The sequence below is a fragment of the Alternaria conjuncta genome (assembly GCF_024043145.1).
Source record: "Alternaria conjuncta strain BMP 0040 chromosome Unknown scaffold_7, whole genome shotgun sequence".
In the NCBI taxonomy this organism is placed as follows: Eukaryota; Fungi; Ascomycota; class Dothideomycetes; order Pleosporales; family Pleosporaceae; genus Alternaria; species Alternaria conjuncta.
The window spans coordinates 566,626-583,141 of NW_026250096.1; the positions used below are offsets into that span (position 1 = coordinate 566,626).

At 53.0% G+C, this 16,516-nt stretch overlaps 10 protein-coding genes across 10 annotated transcripts; 5 read left to right on the forward strand and 5 right to left on the reverse strand.

The window, feature by feature from the left end:
• Nucleotides 1-120: 120 nt before the first annotated feature.
• Nucleotides 121-1,185, forward strand: J4E85_005280 (uncharacterized protein; the record flags this gene model as incomplete). The annotated part of the gene is made up of 3 exons (XM_051469529.1): nt 121-664; nt 736-802; nt 855-1,185. 3 exons carry the CDS (start codon nt 121-123, stop codon nt 1,183-1,185), a joined length of 942 nt encoding a protein of 313 aa, XP_051326360.1.
• A 1,125-nt stretch (nt 1,186-2,310) lies between these two features.
• Nucleotides 2,311-4,073, forward strand: J4E85_005281 (uncharacterized protein; the record flags this gene model as incomplete). The annotated part of the gene is made up of 3 exons (XM_051469530.1): nt 2,311-2,500; nt 2,559-3,635; nt 3,712-4,073. 3 exons carry the CDS (start codon nt 2,311-2,313, stop codon nt 4,071-4,073), a joined length of 1,629 nt encoding a protein of 542 aa, XP_051326361.1.
• A 982-nt stretch (nt 4,074-5,055) lies between these two features.
• J4E85_005282 (uncharacterized protein) lies at nt 5,056-5,738 on the reverse strand (the record flags this gene model as incomplete). The annotated part of the gene is made up of 3 exons (XM_051469531.1): nt 5,056-5,414; nt 5,464-5,535; nt 5,585-5,738. The coding sequence occupies 3 exons, from the start codon at nt 5,736-5,738 to the stop codon at nt 5,056-5,058; spliced, it is 585 nt and encodes a 194-aa protein (XP_051326362.1).
• Nucleotides 5,739-7,021: 1,283 nt separating this feature from the next.
• On the forward strand, nt 7,022-8,402 carry J4E85_005283 (uncharacterized protein; the record flags this gene model as incomplete). The annotated part of the gene is made up of 2 exons (XM_051469532.1): nt 7,022-7,238; nt 7,309-8,402. The coding sequence occupies 2 exons, from the start codon at nt 7,022-7,024 to the stop codon at nt 8,400-8,402; spliced, it is 1,311 nt and encodes a 436-aa protein (XP_051326363.1).
• Nucleotides 8,403-8,560: 158 nt separating this feature from the next.
• Nucleotides 8,561-9,293, reverse strand: J4E85_005284 (uncharacterized protein; the record flags this gene model as incomplete). The annotated part of the gene is made up of 2 exons (XM_051469533.1): nt 8,561-8,907; nt 8,957-9,293. 2 exons carry the CDS (start codon nt 9,291-9,293, stop codon nt 8,561-8,563), a joined length of 684 nt encoding a protein of 227 aa, XP_051326364.1.
• A 527-nt stretch (nt 9,294-9,820) lies between these two features.
• Nucleotides 9,821-11,049, forward strand: J4E85_005285 (uncharacterized protein; the record flags this gene model as incomplete). The annotated part of the gene is made up of 3 exons (XM_051469534.1): nt 9,821-9,863; nt 9,911-10,529; nt 10,614-11,049. The coding sequence occupies 3 exons, from the start codon at nt 9,821-9,823 to the stop codon at nt 11,047-11,049; spliced, it is 1,098 nt and encodes a 365-aa protein (XP_051326365.1).
• A 322-nt stretch (nt 11,050-11,371) lies between these two features.
• On the reverse strand, nt 11,372-12,201 carry J4E85_005286 (uncharacterized protein; the record flags this gene model as incomplete). Its single annotated transcript, XM_051469535.1, has 2 exons — nt 11,372-11,895; nt 11,961-12,201. The coding sequence occupies 2 exons, from the start codon at nt 12,199-12,201 to the stop codon at nt 11,372-11,374; spliced, it is 765 nt and encodes a 254-aa protein (XP_051326366.1).
• Nucleotides 12,202-12,549: 348 nt separating this feature from the next.
• Nucleotides 12,550-13,526, reverse strand: J4E85_005287 (uncharacterized protein; the record flags this gene model as incomplete). The annotated part of the gene is made up of 3 exons (XM_051469536.1): nt 12,550-12,867; nt 12,917-13,468; nt 13,524-13,526. 3 exons carry the CDS (start codon nt 13,524-13,526, stop codon nt 12,550-12,552), a joined length of 873 nt encoding a protein of 290 aa, XP_051326367.1.
• A 932-nt stretch (nt 13,527-14,458) lies between these two features.
• Nucleotides 14,459-15,479, forward strand: J4E85_005288 (uncharacterized protein; the record flags this gene model as incomplete). Its single annotated transcript, XM_051469537.1, has 2 exons — nt 14,459-14,554; nt 14,604-15,479. The coding sequence occupies 2 exons, from the start codon at nt 14,459-14,461 to the stop codon at nt 15,477-15,479; spliced, it is 972 nt and encodes a 323-aa protein (XP_051326368.1).
• A 273-nt stretch (nt 15,480-15,752) lies between these two features.
• Nucleotides 15,753-16,388, reverse strand: J4E85_005289 (uncharacterized protein; the record flags this gene model as incomplete). The annotated part of the gene is made up of 1 exon (XM_051469538.1): nt 15,753-16,388. One exon carries the CDS (start codon nt 16,386-16,388, stop codon nt 15,753-15,755), a length of 636 nt encoding a protein of 211 aa, XP_051326369.1.
• Between the last annotated feature and the right edge of the window lie 128 nt (nt 16,389-16,516).

Below are 16,516 nucleotides of genomic sequence, written 5' to 3' on the forward strand. Positions count from 1 at the left end.
CAAGCCAAGCAACACGGCCAAAGCCCATCCGCGCCCCAACGGCAGCTTGTGCGCCAGTTATCCCGCCACCTTTTGCTCACACCTCAAATTTTCATACCTCTCTTTGCATAGCAGTCAACAATGGATGTCGCTCTGGAACTCCTGGATCCTCTTGTCCTGGACAAAGCCTACGCATGGGCTCTCCCCTCGCCCGGCTTCAGCGTAGCCAATTCTTCGTTTTCAGACTTTTCGGCCGCTAGCACAGCGCCTGCGTCCCAATGGCCACGCGACAACATTTACCGTCAAATCCTATCGATTCTCGTCATTACTCAGCTCGGCGCAACTTCTCTCTACCTCTTTTTCAGCTCTCTGTCCTACTACACTGTCTTTGATCGCCGGCTCGAGTACCACCCACGCTTCTTGAAGAACCAAGTCTCCCAAGAGATCAAATCATCGCTCTTCGCCATCCCCTTCATCAACCTTTGTACCCTGCCTATTTTCCTCGCTGAAGTGCGCGGCCACAGCTTGATCTATACCAACACAAGCGAATATGGCTGGCCCTGGCTGGTGGCTTCAGCCGCTCTGTACATGGCTTTCAATGATTTTGCCATCTACTGGATTCATCGCCTAGAACATCACCCCAGCGTGTACAAGTACATCCACAAGCCACACCACAAATGGATTGGTAAGTGTCCCCAGTATCTTTCAGATGTCTTGCATTTTTGTCGCTCTCAATAGCAATGCTAATTTCAACAGTTCCTACACCATGGGCTGCGCTAGCGTTCCACCCGCTTGATGGGTTCGTTCAGTCATTGCCATACCAGTGAGTGTTCCCTAGGCCATTTCCCCAAAACCCCATTGCTAAATCTCAAAAGCATCTTCGTTTTCATCTGCCCAATGCAGAGACATCTGTACATGGTCCTCTTTGTTGCTGTTCAAATTTGGACCATCTTCATTCACGATGGCGACATGATTACAGGCCATTGGACGGAGAAATGGCTCAATAGCCCCGCCCATCACACACTGCATCACATGTACTTCACAGTCAACTACGGACAGTACTTTACATGGGCCGACACCTACTTCGGCTCTCACAGGGCACCGCAGCCAGAGTTGGACCCTATTCACGATGCGCTCAAGGTTATGCGCGCGAAGGGCCTAGTGGATGAGCAGGGCAACCTCATCAAGCACGCCAAGAAAGAGTAGACGAGTCACGATTCCACTTCCTGGGGGAGTTCATGAGTTTTATAGATTTCTTTGAGGAGACAAGACGAGATATGGCAGATCATTGGTTAAAGACAGCCAATTAGCTTCTCAGACCCTCAATTTCTGGACCTGCGGGTCATTTTGGTATGATAGATCTCCTCGTTACAGCGAGAACCTTATAGCAATATCTAATGTTAATGTAATATCAAGAAGCGCTCGCTCATACCAACACTGTCATTGATGAATGATCATGCCGATCTGATGGTTTTCGAGTAGCGTTATCAATCAACGATTGCTTGAGCAGGAAAGACACTCCAACGCCCTGTGGCACGCTGCGTTACGGATGTGGAAAGCTCTAGCTCCAATAGAAAAAGTTGCTGCTTCCGCTACCCCGACTTTTTTTCGTCATGTCACGTCGCATGATGTGCGGATTCAACAAGTTTGTCAAAGGCCGCCTGGACTTCGGTAACCTTCTATCGGCTTTGTGGTACTTCCATAGGATGGGTCTGGCGATACCCATCCGATCGCAACCTCGGAATGTTGAGAATGGCAAGCCCGCAGGACACGGCCTTTTGACTCCGAGCCTTGGCGACCAACGTAGAAATCTATGCCGCAAACTTCCTATCCTCGACTATCCTCAGCCGCACGCGCGACCAGCGTTCTCGATCCGCCATGCCGTGTCAACCAATGTGCAGCATCCGATTGAGCTGTCAAGCGGTCCCAACACGCCGGTCTACCCTGTTCTCTAGGCCCCTCCCCCGCATTTCCCCATGCACCCCAGCATTGCGAAGCGAAGAATGACGCATACCCGATAGGGTTGCGGAGACTTGCGAGCAGAAACCTGGGGAAAGCGTTGCCAGTATGGTGCGACGGATCCCAACGTGGCAATCCAGGTCAGCCTGCGAGAGCATTTCGCATCGAGCTTGGTTGCGCGTCGTGCCGGCCATTGTCGGAGCGCGACCTTGAGGCTACACGAGTAGCATAAGTAGCACGCGATATCTCCTGGAGTATGGCTTGAAGTATCGCAAGCTCTCGAGCCTCGTCTGTCATCATCACATTGTTGACTCTGATCATCACATCTGGAACGTTGTCCAAACTCCTCACCACTGCCAATTACAGGTCAATATGGCTCAAGACTTGAAGAAGGCTGATGTTTTCAACGAACGGTCGTCCAGCATCGACAAAATTGAAGATATCACGACTGCACGCGAACATGCGGATCAGATCGCAAATCTCTCTGGCATCGAAGCTACAGCTGCTTCAAAGGCTGCTTGGCTAATTTCCATGACTGTTTCTCTCGGTGGCCTCCTTTTCGGTGCGTAACTCTATTCCTAAGTTGGATTCTGAGATCCGACCTTGCTGACTCTGTCGAGGTTACGATACTGGCTACATCTCTTCGGTGCTCGTGACTATTGGCTCATCTCTCGGCCACGAACTCACGTCCTCCGAGCAGGAGCTCGTCACATCACTCACCTCTGGAGGTGCCCTCGTGGGAGCCGTCATCGCTGGTATGATTGCCGACAAATATGGTCGCAAGCTGCCAATATTTCTGGCATGCGGCGTCTTCGTTATCGGCACCATACTCCAGACGGCTGCGTATCACCTCCCACAATTCGCGGTAGGCCGCTTCGTCGTAGGCCTGGGTGTTGGCTCGGCGGCTATGATAGTTCCTCTCTACATATCCGAACTGGCGCCAGCCAAGTATCGCGGCCGGATGATCGCCTTCAACAACATGAGCGTCACCTTTGGCCAGTTTCTTGCGTCATCCATCGGTGCCGGCTTCGCACAAGTCGGAGGCGCCAACTCGCAAGCCTGGAGAGCAACAGTTGGCATCGGTGCGGCACCCGCCATCCTCCTTGCCGGTCTTCTGACTCTCTGCCCCGAGTCTCCCCGCCAACTAGTCGCACACGGGAACGTGGACCAAGCCAGTATTGTCCTCACGCGCATCTACCCAACATCGACCGAAGAGCAGCGACGCGCGAAGATCATGAGCATTGAGATGAGCATCAACGAAGCCACACAGACTATGGTGGATGATTCGGTGTTCAAGACTTTGGCCCGTATCTTCACCACAGCGTCCACTTTCCGCGCCGTTTTTACAGCATGCACGATCATGGCCATTTCGCAACTGTCGGGCTTCAACACACTCATGTATTACTCAGCGACGCTCTTCAAGATTGTCGGCTTCAACAACGCGACCGCTGTCGCCATTACCGTTTCCGCCACGAACTTCATCTTCTCGCTCGTCAACCTTGTCATTGTCGACAAGTTCGGCCGCCGTCGCATTCTCTTGATAACGATTCTGGGCATGAGCGTCTGCCTTGTCATCGCTGCCGTCAGCTTCTCTTACATCCCGATTGATCTCCGCACATTGGCTGTTCAGAGCGAAGAGATTGGCTGGCCAGGTTATGTCCTTATTGCCACGATCATCATCTTCGTTGGCTTCTACTGTAAGTACCCTCACTATGCTGAAGTCTTTTTTGTCTTCTATTCCGCTATCACTAGACCAGTGCTAACTTCAATCAGCTAGTGGTGTGGCTACCGTGGCATGGATCGGGACCGAGCTGATTCCTATGGAGGTCAGAGCTGTTGGAACGATGTTGAACACGGTCACATGCTGGAGTACCAACATCATCATCGCCTCGACCTTCCTTTCCATGATGAAAGGCATCACCCCATCAGGGGCCTTCGGGTTCTACGCAGGCATCTGCTTCGTCGGCTGGCTATTCGTTATCTTCTGCTTCCCTGAAGTCAAGGGGATGCCACTTGAGGCCATCCGCGAAGTATTCGAACACGGATTTGGCGTCAGATATGCGAGGAAGTGGCAGAAAGAGAACAGGGAGTTTGCCAAGATCAATGCAGGCAATTCACAAGCCTTTGGTCACTAATCAGAGGTTTTCATGTATGGAAGACATGAGGCTGGCGAGTGGGTTCTTTTCATGTGGATATCTTAGTTGCGCTTGGTATGTCGCTTCTCGCGACGCGACGAATACATTGCTGTACTTCATCTTGCACAGGTCCCAAGCACACATATGGCATGCATGCGGTGAAGTGATGAGATAATATTTCGGTGTTGGTGTCAAGTCCCCTAACCAAGTACCACGGTTCCAACACCGGATCCCCCAGCCCGTACCCCTGCCAACCGGCCCCCTTACCAGGCCAACATATCAACAAGACATGCAAAATACTTCTCCTTCCTACCCCTCCAGCCACCTCCGTCTAAACGCACAAGCAAAGTCCTCACGATGCGCAAAGCAAGCCTCATCGCCATCCTCGCAACCGCCATCACCAGCGTAACAGCCATCGACAAAATCGGCCGCTCATCAGATAAATGCTTCGCCTACGCCGTCACCGATGAGGCCTGGACGGAAAACAACCTGAGAAGACGGCGGGTCGTATACGATACCACGAAGAGCATTCTGCATTACGATCAGACCATGTATAGCATCGGGTGGATGTGGTCTAACGAAAAGGAAGGTGTGTATTCTACCATATCCCATCGTTTGGAGATCAGCTGCTGACTGTTGGCATTAATAGCGTGCAAAGCTCGTACGGTAGATACCGTCGTGTACTACAACGGCATCGTCGTTCCGGCAGGCGCGTACGTTATCGACAGCAGTGAGATACTGAGTGAAGATGGGGATCGCGCGCATCAGTGTCTTTTGGATGTGTTCAGGACTACTTTGGGAAACAATCTGAACTGCACGGTATGATTGGGGTGTGCACCAGAGGTAGTGAGGAGGAAGGGATCGGCATTGAAATTCGGGGGTTGGGGATTTTGGGGTTGCATTTGCATTTGCATACTATCTAGCACGGAGGTACATTTTGAATGGAATGTGTTGCGCTTCAAAATGAAGAACAAGCTTCTTCCTACGCTTCCCACCTCTTCGTGTTATCTCCACTCTTCACCTGCAAGTAATTTCCAGCAATCGGGGCTTTGAGCCCAGCATCCACAATGAACTTTGGCCAGTCAATGCCGAACCGGCTGCTAACAGCCTGTTGATGCGCAGCCGGGACCGCGAAGTTTGCCGGCTGCTCGTGCAGCAAGAATACGTAACGATGAGTGGGAGGCGCGCCAGCGGGTGGCGCAGGACCAAAGTACGACGAAGGTGTTGTGGCTGTCGTAGTGAGGACCGATGTGCCGTTCTGCTTGGTGCCGGATGGCGTGTAATCCTGCAGAAGGGCATGCAGGACGGTTGACGCACGGCCGTTTTGGGTGACATCGATGTCTGAGCAGTGTCAGTGTGATGCGTCTTTAATGATGAAAGGGGGGAGTACCGATCATTGCAAGCAGGTACTTTCCGCTGAGTGTTGTGTTGGTGAGACCGATGACAGGGGCCTTTGCCGTTGCTGTTTTACATGAGTATGGCACATCCTTCTTCGCACCTCGGGTTCATACTTGATTTTTTAACGATGAGACCGGGACTGATGTACTGTGTCCCATAGTAGACATCCAGCGTTGCATTGGTGGCAGGAGTGAAACCCGAGGGCGTGGTCTGCGCGGTGGCCGACGCAGCGAGGACCAACGAAGATACAATTGTCGTGAACTTCATATTGACACGTTTTTAGTAGGAGTGATAGATATCAGCGTCTCAGAAGATGGTGATTTTCTGAGAGCAGTCGACGAACAACATCATAAAGGCCCCACTGCGACATGGTGTGGTCTGGCCCCTCTACTACTGCCATGCTATCGACATGTGGGTTTTCTGCAACATGTTGAGTACAGGCCAAGAGAAATTTAGAAAGGCAAGATGTTTATAGATGAGGCTTGAATCTAAGCGAAGCTGATATGTTGCAGGCTGAAGGGGCCTTCATTCCGACCCCTGTCGCCCCCGCAAACTATACATACGTGTTATCGGCACTTGACTTGAGTGTCTTTCTATCCGTCGCAAGCAATTTTCCAGTGCTGAATCTCGGAATGAAGTCCTTCCTCGCTCTTGCTATAGGCTTGTCTGACATGGCTTTGGCGTGGTCACATGATAGACGAGCCCAACTTGATGTCCCAGCTCCGGGTACCCAATTATATCAGCTGCGGTCCTCATCGTACGTCTAGTCCTTTGAAATCTTCTATATTGGGTCGCTGACTATCGCACACAGCGACGATCCGTCCCTGGACAGCCAATGGGTGTCTCTGCCAGTCAGTTCTTTGGACATACGCACCTACGTGCTGAGCGACAGCCAGGATGCCGCTAGCAAGTTCTATCTCGTGAAGTACAATGCAACGAACACGTGGGAGCTTCATGCGGCCGAGGATGGGGATCGACAGGTGGTGTTGCATAGTCGGAATCAGTCTAGCGAACTCCTATACATGAGCGATGTACTGCGTCCGGGTTCGACCGACGTGCTTGAGGGAGAATTGGCAGAGTGGGGGGTCTTCATCTTGGATAACAACGTCCTTGATGTTAGAGATGGAAGTGCGCTAATGGAAAGGTCTTTCGTAGCTGTGCACCCGGAAGCTGAAGGTGGTGTGTATGAGATTGCGTTGTATGATGGTAAGTGCTTTCCTTCGAGCGGTCGGGCTTTGATGATGACACGGTTCAGGACAAGGCACTGCTTCCTTGAGGACGCTGACCGATATCGAACTGAACTTTGTGAGGCTTCCAAGGATTTGAAATTGTACACAGTAAACTCAAGTAAGGTGACATGGTCCAAGGCAGCAAGTGGTTCTGGCTGTTGGTGTTGTTTGTCTGTGCGGCTATCGATAGCGACTTCCCAAAAATCCAACTCCAATCTTGGCATCCCACCAACGCCGCTCCCATTGTCGACAATCCACCAGCCCCGCCCCTGCGCCCGCCGCCTACACACTGCCCCGATACCACTCTCTACTATTCTCACCATGCCGGGCGCCAAGACCACGCTGCTCATCGAGGGCACCTTCGAGGAGCTTACCGACGAGTTCGCACAATACATCGACAGCCTCAAAAAATCCCAGGGCGATGAGAGCGCCAACCTCCAGGGCGAGAGCGCGGACCTGCTCAAGGAGAACAAGAAGGACGATGTGCTCAAGAAGCTCGTCGTCGGCAGCCAGGCACTGAACCAGGCGCCCGAGAAGGGTACGGCTCCAGCAATGACTCGAGGGGTCCTTCTGATGGAGAAAACACCGGGCTAACAATGAGTGCGCAGAGTTTATTGCGGCCTACAACCTGCTCATCCACCTCGTAAACCAGTCGCCAAATGTCTCCATCTTCATCCCCAAGATGTGCCAGAACCTGAGCACGCCCATCTCCTCGTCGCCTCTGAACGGTGGTGGTCTTGCGCTCTCCATCCTCAGCACCATCTTCAACACCACCCAGCCCGACAGCGAGACGCGCTACCACGTGCTCCTTGCCATTCTCCGTGTCATTCGCGCCACATCAAACTTCGAGACACTGCGACCACAACTCAAGCAGCTCGACAGCTGGATAGCCGCATGGAAGACCGGGGAGGAGGATTCGCGCAAGCTCTACCTTGCTGTAAGCGACGTCGCATCGGACGCAGGCGAAGAGGAGCAGGCATACACATATCTGCTACGCGCACTCAGGACATTCCCTTCAGAGCAGGCTTCGTCCCCAGAGGCTCGCGAGCTCTCTCTTCGCGCCCTCAAGTCGGCCCTCACACACCCGACCCACTTCGATTTCCAAGATCTCACCGATCTCGACTCGATCCAGGCCCTCCGTAACTCCGACCCCATATACTTCCAGCTCCTTGAAATCTTCAACTCTGATCTCCTGGATGACTACAACGACTTCAAGGACGAGCACGATGGCTGGGTTGAGGAGTCTGGCCTTGACGCCGGTGCCTTGAACCGCAAGATGCGCCTCCTCACCCTTGCGTCCATGGCTGCTTCAGCGGGCCAAGCCAGGTCGCTACCTTACGAGAGGATCGCAAAGGCACTACAAGTACCATCCGAGGACGTCGAGATGTGGGTCATTGACGTGATCCGCGCTGGTCTCGTTGAGGGCAAGCTCAGCCAGCTTAACCAGACCTTCCTGATCCACCGCTCAACATACCGCGTCTTTGGCGACAACCAGTGGAGAGAGGTAGCTTCAAGGTTAGATTTGTGGCGAAACAGTCTGCAAGGTGTTCTGCAGGTCATCCAGCAGGAGAAGCAGAGGTTCGCGCAGGAGAAGGAGGAGGAAGCAAACAAGGCCGACCAGAAGGCCGATATGGCGTCGCGGTTCGGCGGAAGGGGCGGACAGAGGAAGCAGCAGAGGGCCATTGATGACGATATGGACTAAGTGGTTACGTCGTCTTGGTGCGCGTTTCTTTCTTTCAAAAGGGGTCGGCTTGGGACGGATGCATTATGAGGCTTTTCAGGTTCATGAACAGCAGCCCTCGAGCTGCATGATAGACAATGCAATTCAGATATATTGATTCTTGGGCGTCTCCCTATAGACTATGAAGCCTGTGTCTGCACAAAGGTGATGTTGATGGGCTTCACGCCACGCTCCTTGAGCTTCTCCACAACGTCCCGGTAAACCTGGTCAGGCTCCTGCTCTGCGTTGATCTTGACAACCCTATCCTGTGACTCGAATTCATTGACCACGGGCATGCTTGTCTCCACGAATGTCCTGAAGCGCTTCTTGATACTCTCAAGGTTGTCGTCAGCGCGTCCCGATGTCTCGCCGCGAACGAGAAGTCGCTTCTCCATGACGGCTTCGGAGCACTCGAAGAAGATGGTGAACTTGGAAGGGCAGACGGAGCGCTCGAAAGCGTGGGCCTGGTCGAGTTTGCGCGGGAAGCCTATCATGTTAGACCATTGACTGGAAAGTAGCTGCATGGGTCATCATACCATCAATCAGGAACAGCTTTCCGTGGTTCTCTCCGCTCTCCATGCTGGCCTCCATTGCGTTCTCCAACAGCTGAACGGTGACCTCCATGGGCACAATAGTGCCTTCCTTGATGTACGTCTTGATCATCTCGCCGAACTCGCTGCCCTCGCGGTTCTGCTCTTCGCGCAGCAGATCACCAGCAGAGAGATGCTTGAAGCCATAGTCACTGACGAGCTTCGTACATTGCGTACCCTTTCCGGCACCGGGGCCACCAAGGACGAAAAGGACGGTCACTTCATCGCTGGACCAGCGGGGAGACTCGCGCGAGCCCGCGGCAGTCTTCTCAATGGCAGGCATCTTTCTAGTGGGGATGTGAAGGCTTCACTTGTCCTTTGCCGCTGGGGGAATGGCCTTGAATAGGTCCTTTGGGTTGGTATCCCTCGCCTTTTCGCTGATCAATTATCGCGTTGAACAGGTATGTGCCTAATCCCAGTATCGCGAGGATGGGCCAGACTTTGAGTGGGGATTTCGAGGGAGGTGTTCGGATGTGTGTCGGAGGCTGCAGAGGTTGAGATAAGAGGTCAGTGTATGCGTCGCATATATTTTGTATGATCTCTACTCACTTCGTTCGGGCCGGTTGGTTCGCCGGGTTGACGGAGGCGAGATGCGTTTATCCTGGAGGAGGAGAAGGCGCGAGCTGCAGGAAATTGAGGCTGGCGAAGGAGGATACGTTGGCGCGAGATTAGCGAAGACATGATGGTTAACATGGCGGTATGCAGCAGGGGCGACTGTCGTGGCTGCCCGCAGTTGCTCTGGTCACTAGCCCAAACGCGACTAGCGTCCACGTACGATATCAGGGCCCAGGCACCCAGGCTCCACCTCCAATGTTCCATGGTTCCAATACAGACACAGACTATCACCAGCTCGGTGGCATCTTGATACTTGCTAACAAACATTTACGGCTAATTCACTAGCACAGCAACACATTGTCTTGCAAGCTTCCAAGCTTGTCAGCCCCGCGGTCATGACGGGTACCAGTCTCTTCTCCCGCGCTCACAAGCCGAGAGGGTCTCCGCCCAAAAAGATGCGCGGCTTCCTCGCCTTACCCGGTGAGATCAGAAACCAAATATACGGCTACTACTTCGACTCGGAGCGTCGCTGTGAGATCGCCAGCAAAGGATCCAAATTCGCGCAGCGGAAGCCACAGACTGTCAAGTTGTCATCAAATGTAATCGCTACAAAGAGCACGACTCCTGCGCCTGATCCTAAGATAAACGCGACTCCTCCTGTCGTGATTCGCTTCTCGAGATCACTTGGCAAATACAACGCTGTTCAGGGCCTGCGAACGAACTGGCCGGGGTCGCTATGTGCGCTAAATCTTGTTTGCAAGCAAGTCTATGCAGAGACAGCGAAGTTGCTCTACCAAAACACAGTTTTTGTCTTCGACGCGCCAAAGCGGATGACAAACTTCTTCAAATATGCCTCGTCCATCCACTTGGGAAGCATCACCAGGTTGCATCTCCACTACAGCACTTATGGAAATCCAAACAAGACCGTGGACGTGGTTTGGCAAGAGAAGCATCATCAAAGTTGGTAAGTATGGTTGCGATAGTGACGGACTTGGACATTATCTGGTATGCTACACGCAGAAGTAACTAACACCGTATTTACTTTCAGGCAGCGAGCTTGCGAGGCCGCCTCGAAACAGCTTACTGGCTTACGCGAACTTGAGGTCTGTGTAGAGCTTCATCATAACCGTCGACAGGTCAACCTGCGCGAGAAATGGATTACACCTCTGCTTCAGTTTCGTCGGTTAGCGTCTCCAAGGAAAGCCGCACGCCGGACCCTGAAGCCACTACCGCTTGGTCAACGACAGCCAGGTCTTGAGATTGTCAAGGTCAAGTTCCAGCATCTTTACATCGAGTATGCGTCGTTTGCTGGTCTCCAAGGACTGGACCAGGCAAAAAGGGAGCTGTATCTGCTCTTTGGGCAGGCTATCGGTCTCGCGATCACAGGGGCGACAGAAGAAGCGGCTATGTCTGGGTTCAGAGAAGCGTACGATGGGAGGCATGCACAGTACCGACCCTATCTCCCGGTTTCTTGGGCGGGTTGATAAGGATGGTTCCCGAAAGATGGCCATACCGGGTGTTGAGACGGCCGGCCAAAGAAAGGCTCGGGGGTTTGAACAGGTATTCCGAGGGGCCTGATGTGGGCGCTCTATGTGCCACTTGGTATTACACAAGAGCACCATGCTCATGCATATGAAGGCATCAAATATGCTCAGACCACATTAGTGGATATAGATTGATTGTCTTCATTGACATTCACTAAATTCTATGGTCTACACAATGTCTACCCTCTAAGTGATCGCAAATTTCCAATGCCATGTAGTCCGGCAACACGCGACTCTTAGATCTAACTACAAATCAACCAGCTCAAGCACTAGGGTTCTGCTTAGTAGCCTCATCATCAACTTGCGCCTTATTCGTAGCAATCTCCTCCTCAACCTCAGGCGGGAAGTCACCAGGTACGATACCAAAGACACCAACATCACTACGACCCATACCGCCACCCTTCTTCTCCGTCTCCTCGCTCTCCTTCAACACAAAGAACCCAGCGTTCTTCTTCATCTCCTCGTCGTCGAACTCAAACACACGCCAGTCGGCATTGAAGAACATGCGGTTGCATACACCTGTGCGCAGGAAACCCGAATGCGAGACAACAGCAATGACTTTCTCGGGGCGGGAGTAGAGGTCCTGGAGACATCTCTGTCCACGTGCCAGGATGGCCTTTTCGGTGAAAGCGTACGGGTTCTTGGATCCGCCAGTTGTCTTGTCTGGGAACGAAGGGTCTACGACGGAGAAGTCGTACTGTGGGAATTCCTTGGAGATCTCGTCGATGGGTGTTCCAATGTCACACGGCTTGTCTGCGTTTTCTTGCCAGTTCGCGTCTGGGATTACTGCAGTACATATCATTATTAGTCACATATACATAACATGTCTTGCTTGGTGACATTGCTCTTACCCTTGGTGCCTTTCTTGATAAGCCAGTCCAGCCCGATAGTAGCAGTCTGGAGCGTCCGCCTTTGAGCGCTGACAACGATGAGCTCAACTTCATTGCCGATCTTGCTCTCTTTCAGACTCTCATGTAGCTCGCGACATTGCTGCTCGCCCAGCTCAGTGAGTGGAGGATCCCTGATGGACCAGTCGCTGGTGGCATTGTGTTGTGCCTGAGCGTGGCGAATGAGTATGAGAGTTGGCGGCATGATGATATATTACAATTGGATAAGAAGAGCGTATTTGGATGGTGGGATAGACGCGTGACGTAAGATACTTATGGATGGAATTGTTGAATGGTTTTCAAAATCGGATTGCAGGGTGACGCGCTAGTGGGGCGGATGTACCTGCATGGCGAATCTGGAATCGTCGATGACGCAGTCAACTGTCAATCCAGAATTGGCAGGAGCGACGAAGCAAGCTTGAGAAGCGGGCCGAACAAGAAGATGATAGTGCTAGTGCTTGACTTTCGTAAATGTTGTTCATTGATCGTGAAAGGCAGTGAGAGCCGCTCGTTATGCATGTAGACCGTCTACGCGGTGTTATGCAGTCGTCGTCTACTCTTCCATTTTCTCCTCCTCCTCGTCATCATCGTCGTCTCCTTCCAGCGCCTTCTTTGCCAGCTTCTCAGCTTCTTCCCGGATGTCCTTGGGCACTTCCTCGTGCCTGCCCTTGGTAGGACCGTCGAGACTGCTGATCCATGTCATCTCAAGCTCAAACTCCTTGTCTTTGTTGTCATCGTGTGCGACGTAGATGATGCGTGCTGCCTCCTTGACACCCTCCTCTAGTGATAGATTTCCCTCGGAGAGGTTGAGTTTCTCGAGCTCTGACTTGGCGACCTGGCGGCCCTTGCCTGTAGCGGCACCGTAGTAGCCCTGTGCACGTTAGTTGTTGGACATGTTTAGGTCACAAAGGTTTCCATACCCAGTATAGACCGCTGGGCTCGATCATGTAGAGCGATGGCCCACCATGCTTTGCGCCTTCTTTCTTGCCTCCCGAGCCAACAGTAGGCCCTGAACCAACTTGGCCATCTACTGGTAGCTCGGCCTCGGAGTCCCAGCCTGCAAGGATTGCAGTTATACCGAAAGGACGGACACTCGAGTAGAGGGTATACGCTTGGGCATAGCTTCCCATGCGGTCGGCGAGAGACGAGGAGGGGATGGGTGCCTTGTAAAGCTGCCGCCATTGGGCTGCCTCGTCGCGGGCGCGGGAGACGAAGTGGCGACCATCGGGGAGGAGACCGGAAGACACAATGCCCATGTTGCGGTCCACAGTTGCTATCCGCTTGTTCGCGCCGGGCTTGAGCAACTTGCTGCTGACGAGCTTCTCCAGAGCGAGTACGACGCCATCCTTGCACTTGATGCCGACCGCTGTGCCACCGTTCTCTACCGCCTTGACCGCGTATTCGACCTGGAAGTTTCGACCGTCGGGCGAGAAGACCGAGTTGGACAGGTCGTAACCTGTACCTATTGACGTCTACGCCATAGTTAGATCGACTGGGGTGCTTCAGCTGTTACGGTGGGGTGTTTACCATGGTGGGCGGTGTGGAGACTGAGAAGGGCGCTTTGTGTGTTCCGAGCGATCAGATGGACCGCAGATTCTAGGGAAACGATTACGGGACTATCAAAGGTTGGCAGTTGTGTGTCTCGGTGTTGATGATTCTAGGCAATGGTGTGTCTGCGCAAGCTCCAGGTAGCTCACTAGCGCGCGTGCGTGCCAAGGCCGACACCTAGAGGCATCGACCCGTGTACTTGAACAGCAACTCGCGAGCATTGCAACTCTCGATCCTCCTTGCTTCGTCCAGGACTGTTGGTGCGATCTGCCTCCTCGTTGCTGGCGCTACCGGTGTGTTCGCTGCCTGCTGTCCCGGCTTCTTCCGTCTGGGCCTCCAATTGCCCGCACCTCACATCCAAAAGTGCATACGCCCATACACATTTGATGAGTTGTCGTCCCAAATCGACCACTATTTGCAAGCTCTCAAGACACATCATTGGCTACCAGCAGACTAGCCGGACAGGTTGGGTTTCAGCTTCGTCACTAATTGGATGTGGGCGACAAAATTATCAGAATCATCCCGCCTACACGCATGACCCCGACAGCACGCTATACTCAACGGTACATAAAGAACCACCATCACGCTGCTGCTAATTTTCTTCTTGCCCCCTCTTCACTGCTGACTTGGTCCAAGTGTATTTGAACACCTTTCTGTTTGGTCTTGACTCACAAAGGCACCCTTTGTCATCCCCCGCCGATTGTCGTCAGCGCCCAACGCAAGCGCGGACAAGTACGATTCCAAGTTTCCATATACTAGCCAACGGCGAATTCTGAGCTCGAGTCTACAAGGTCTTTCAACGATATAGTCCATCACTGTATGCGCCTTTGTCGACTCCCCGCCTAATACAATACTTGAACCTCCGTTTTCCAGAACTTGCCCCTCATCCGCTTGCTGTTGAGACCCTAGAGGACATGCAGCCCATGCTCCTGCACCACTGCGACTGCACTCACGACACGCCCATCTCATTCAGTCCTTACGCCTTTTCTCAGAACATTTCTTGCGCAAATGTAAGCTCGTTCGTCTTCGGCGCTGGTAAACACTAACGTTACGTCATAGTGCGGCACAATATCTACGGGCATCAACGTTCAGGGGAAAGCAGCAGAAGACGCAAACATGCAACAGGATGAACTTACTCGGCTGTTCTCAGCAAACATGAACTTGTCCCAAGGCAACCCACAGCCCGTGCAACCACAGATGCAACAGGAACAACCAGTGCAACAACAGCAACAGCAAGAAGAGGCTCCCAAGCAAATCGTCTACGCTTCTCAACACTACACTCATTCATATCATGTACCTACCCGCAGTACCTCCGAGCCAGCCTTGAAGACACACATCGAATCTTCGGACCTCGCTGCCGTACTTTTGAGGAACAGTATTGATCCTTCTCTTCTGTTCCCTTCCCAGATCGATCTCTTCCAGAATGCAGACGACGATCAGCGGCTACGTCTCCTCGAGCTCTGGCGCATATCACCTCCATCAGGTCGTCAAGGACACCCAGCGGGCGTAGACTACAACATGTCCCGACAGCTTTACGACTGGCCACCCACCAGTCTCGCACAGGAGGAAGCCATGGCTAAGCTGAGATACGAGAGACAACAAGAGGAGTCCGCCCAGCAAGAGGCTATCCAGCAGCACCAGCAGCAGTTGGATCAGAGCATGGCAGCAGCAAGCGCTGAACCATACATGGCATCAGGCTACGAGATGATGGCTAGGCGCGAGTATGAAGAATCATGCAGAGGCGAGAATGCGTTGAAGGGGTCGACCAAGTACAACCAGGCCACCGATCCAGTCTACAACAACACTGGCGGCAACGGTCTCTGGCAGAAGAATGTTGGCAGCGTAGCTGACATGGAGAACACTTACGGAGCATACGCATATGCACGGGAGTATGGGCTGCAGGGTGGTTATGGCGACGAGGAGATGGTCATGTGAAGCGTCGTCTCATTATGCCGGACCTCGAGGATAGCTCAGGATGGATTGTTAAGCGTGTGCATGCATATGTGCATATCGAGTTTCCTATATTATACCCAGAACTAGTTGTACATACGAGCAGTAACGTGGGAGGTCTGTCAAGGATGAGATAGTTCAGTCAGTAGGATACCCAGGCATCACTACTTTGTGATTAACCAACCGAGCCATGTCTAAACCTAGTTACATGGAAGAAGAGAACAGTGTCGATAATGTTGTACATTTGAGCGGGATACTCTATTTCTTCGCCTTTCCACTGGGCCACTTCTTCCAACCTCTTCCATGTCCCTTCTGCTTCCATTCCTGGATCAAAGCCGGCATGTTCAACATGGCCTGTCTCCTCATCTCCAAGCGTCCCTTCAGCGTTCGCTCCCAAAGCTTCCCCTTGACCTTCTGTCCCTCGCCTGTGCCCTTGACTTGCAGTCCTCTTTCTACCCTCCGCCTTTCCTTCTCGCCGGGCTTCTTGACGGTCCATGGCAGTAGATCGACAACACCGTGTTCTGAGGCGAGCTTGACAAGATCGGCTTGTTTCCGTAGACCATACGCGGGGGAGTGCCACCGTCCGGTTGCGAAGTTCTTGTGTGGGAGGAATGGATTTGGGTAGGGCAGGTCGTGTGCTTCTGGTGGTATGTTTGAATTTGAGGGCGCATTCGCGGGTCTTGCGATGGCCTCTGGCGCAGATGTCTCGGTCACGGAGGCATTGGGGTTGGTTGGTGGGGTTGTCGATATTGTGCTCGGGGTTGCGTGTGAAGTCGGTGATGCGAGTTGAGATGAGAGACTGGGGAAGAGCGATGGTGGCGGGTACTTTTGGAAGAAGCGCAGTAACCGCGGGGGCAGCGACTTTGCAATTTCGACAGACGTTTGGGCGCTCATGGTGGGTATCTTGTGGGTTGCGCTCGATGTGGGCGTGTCGGTTGGTGTATCTCAAAAGTTCGGTGCCAAGAGCGGTTTCGAGCTAGGTACGAGTGTCCAGGGCGGCCCGGGGAGCTCGCGCCTCCGCG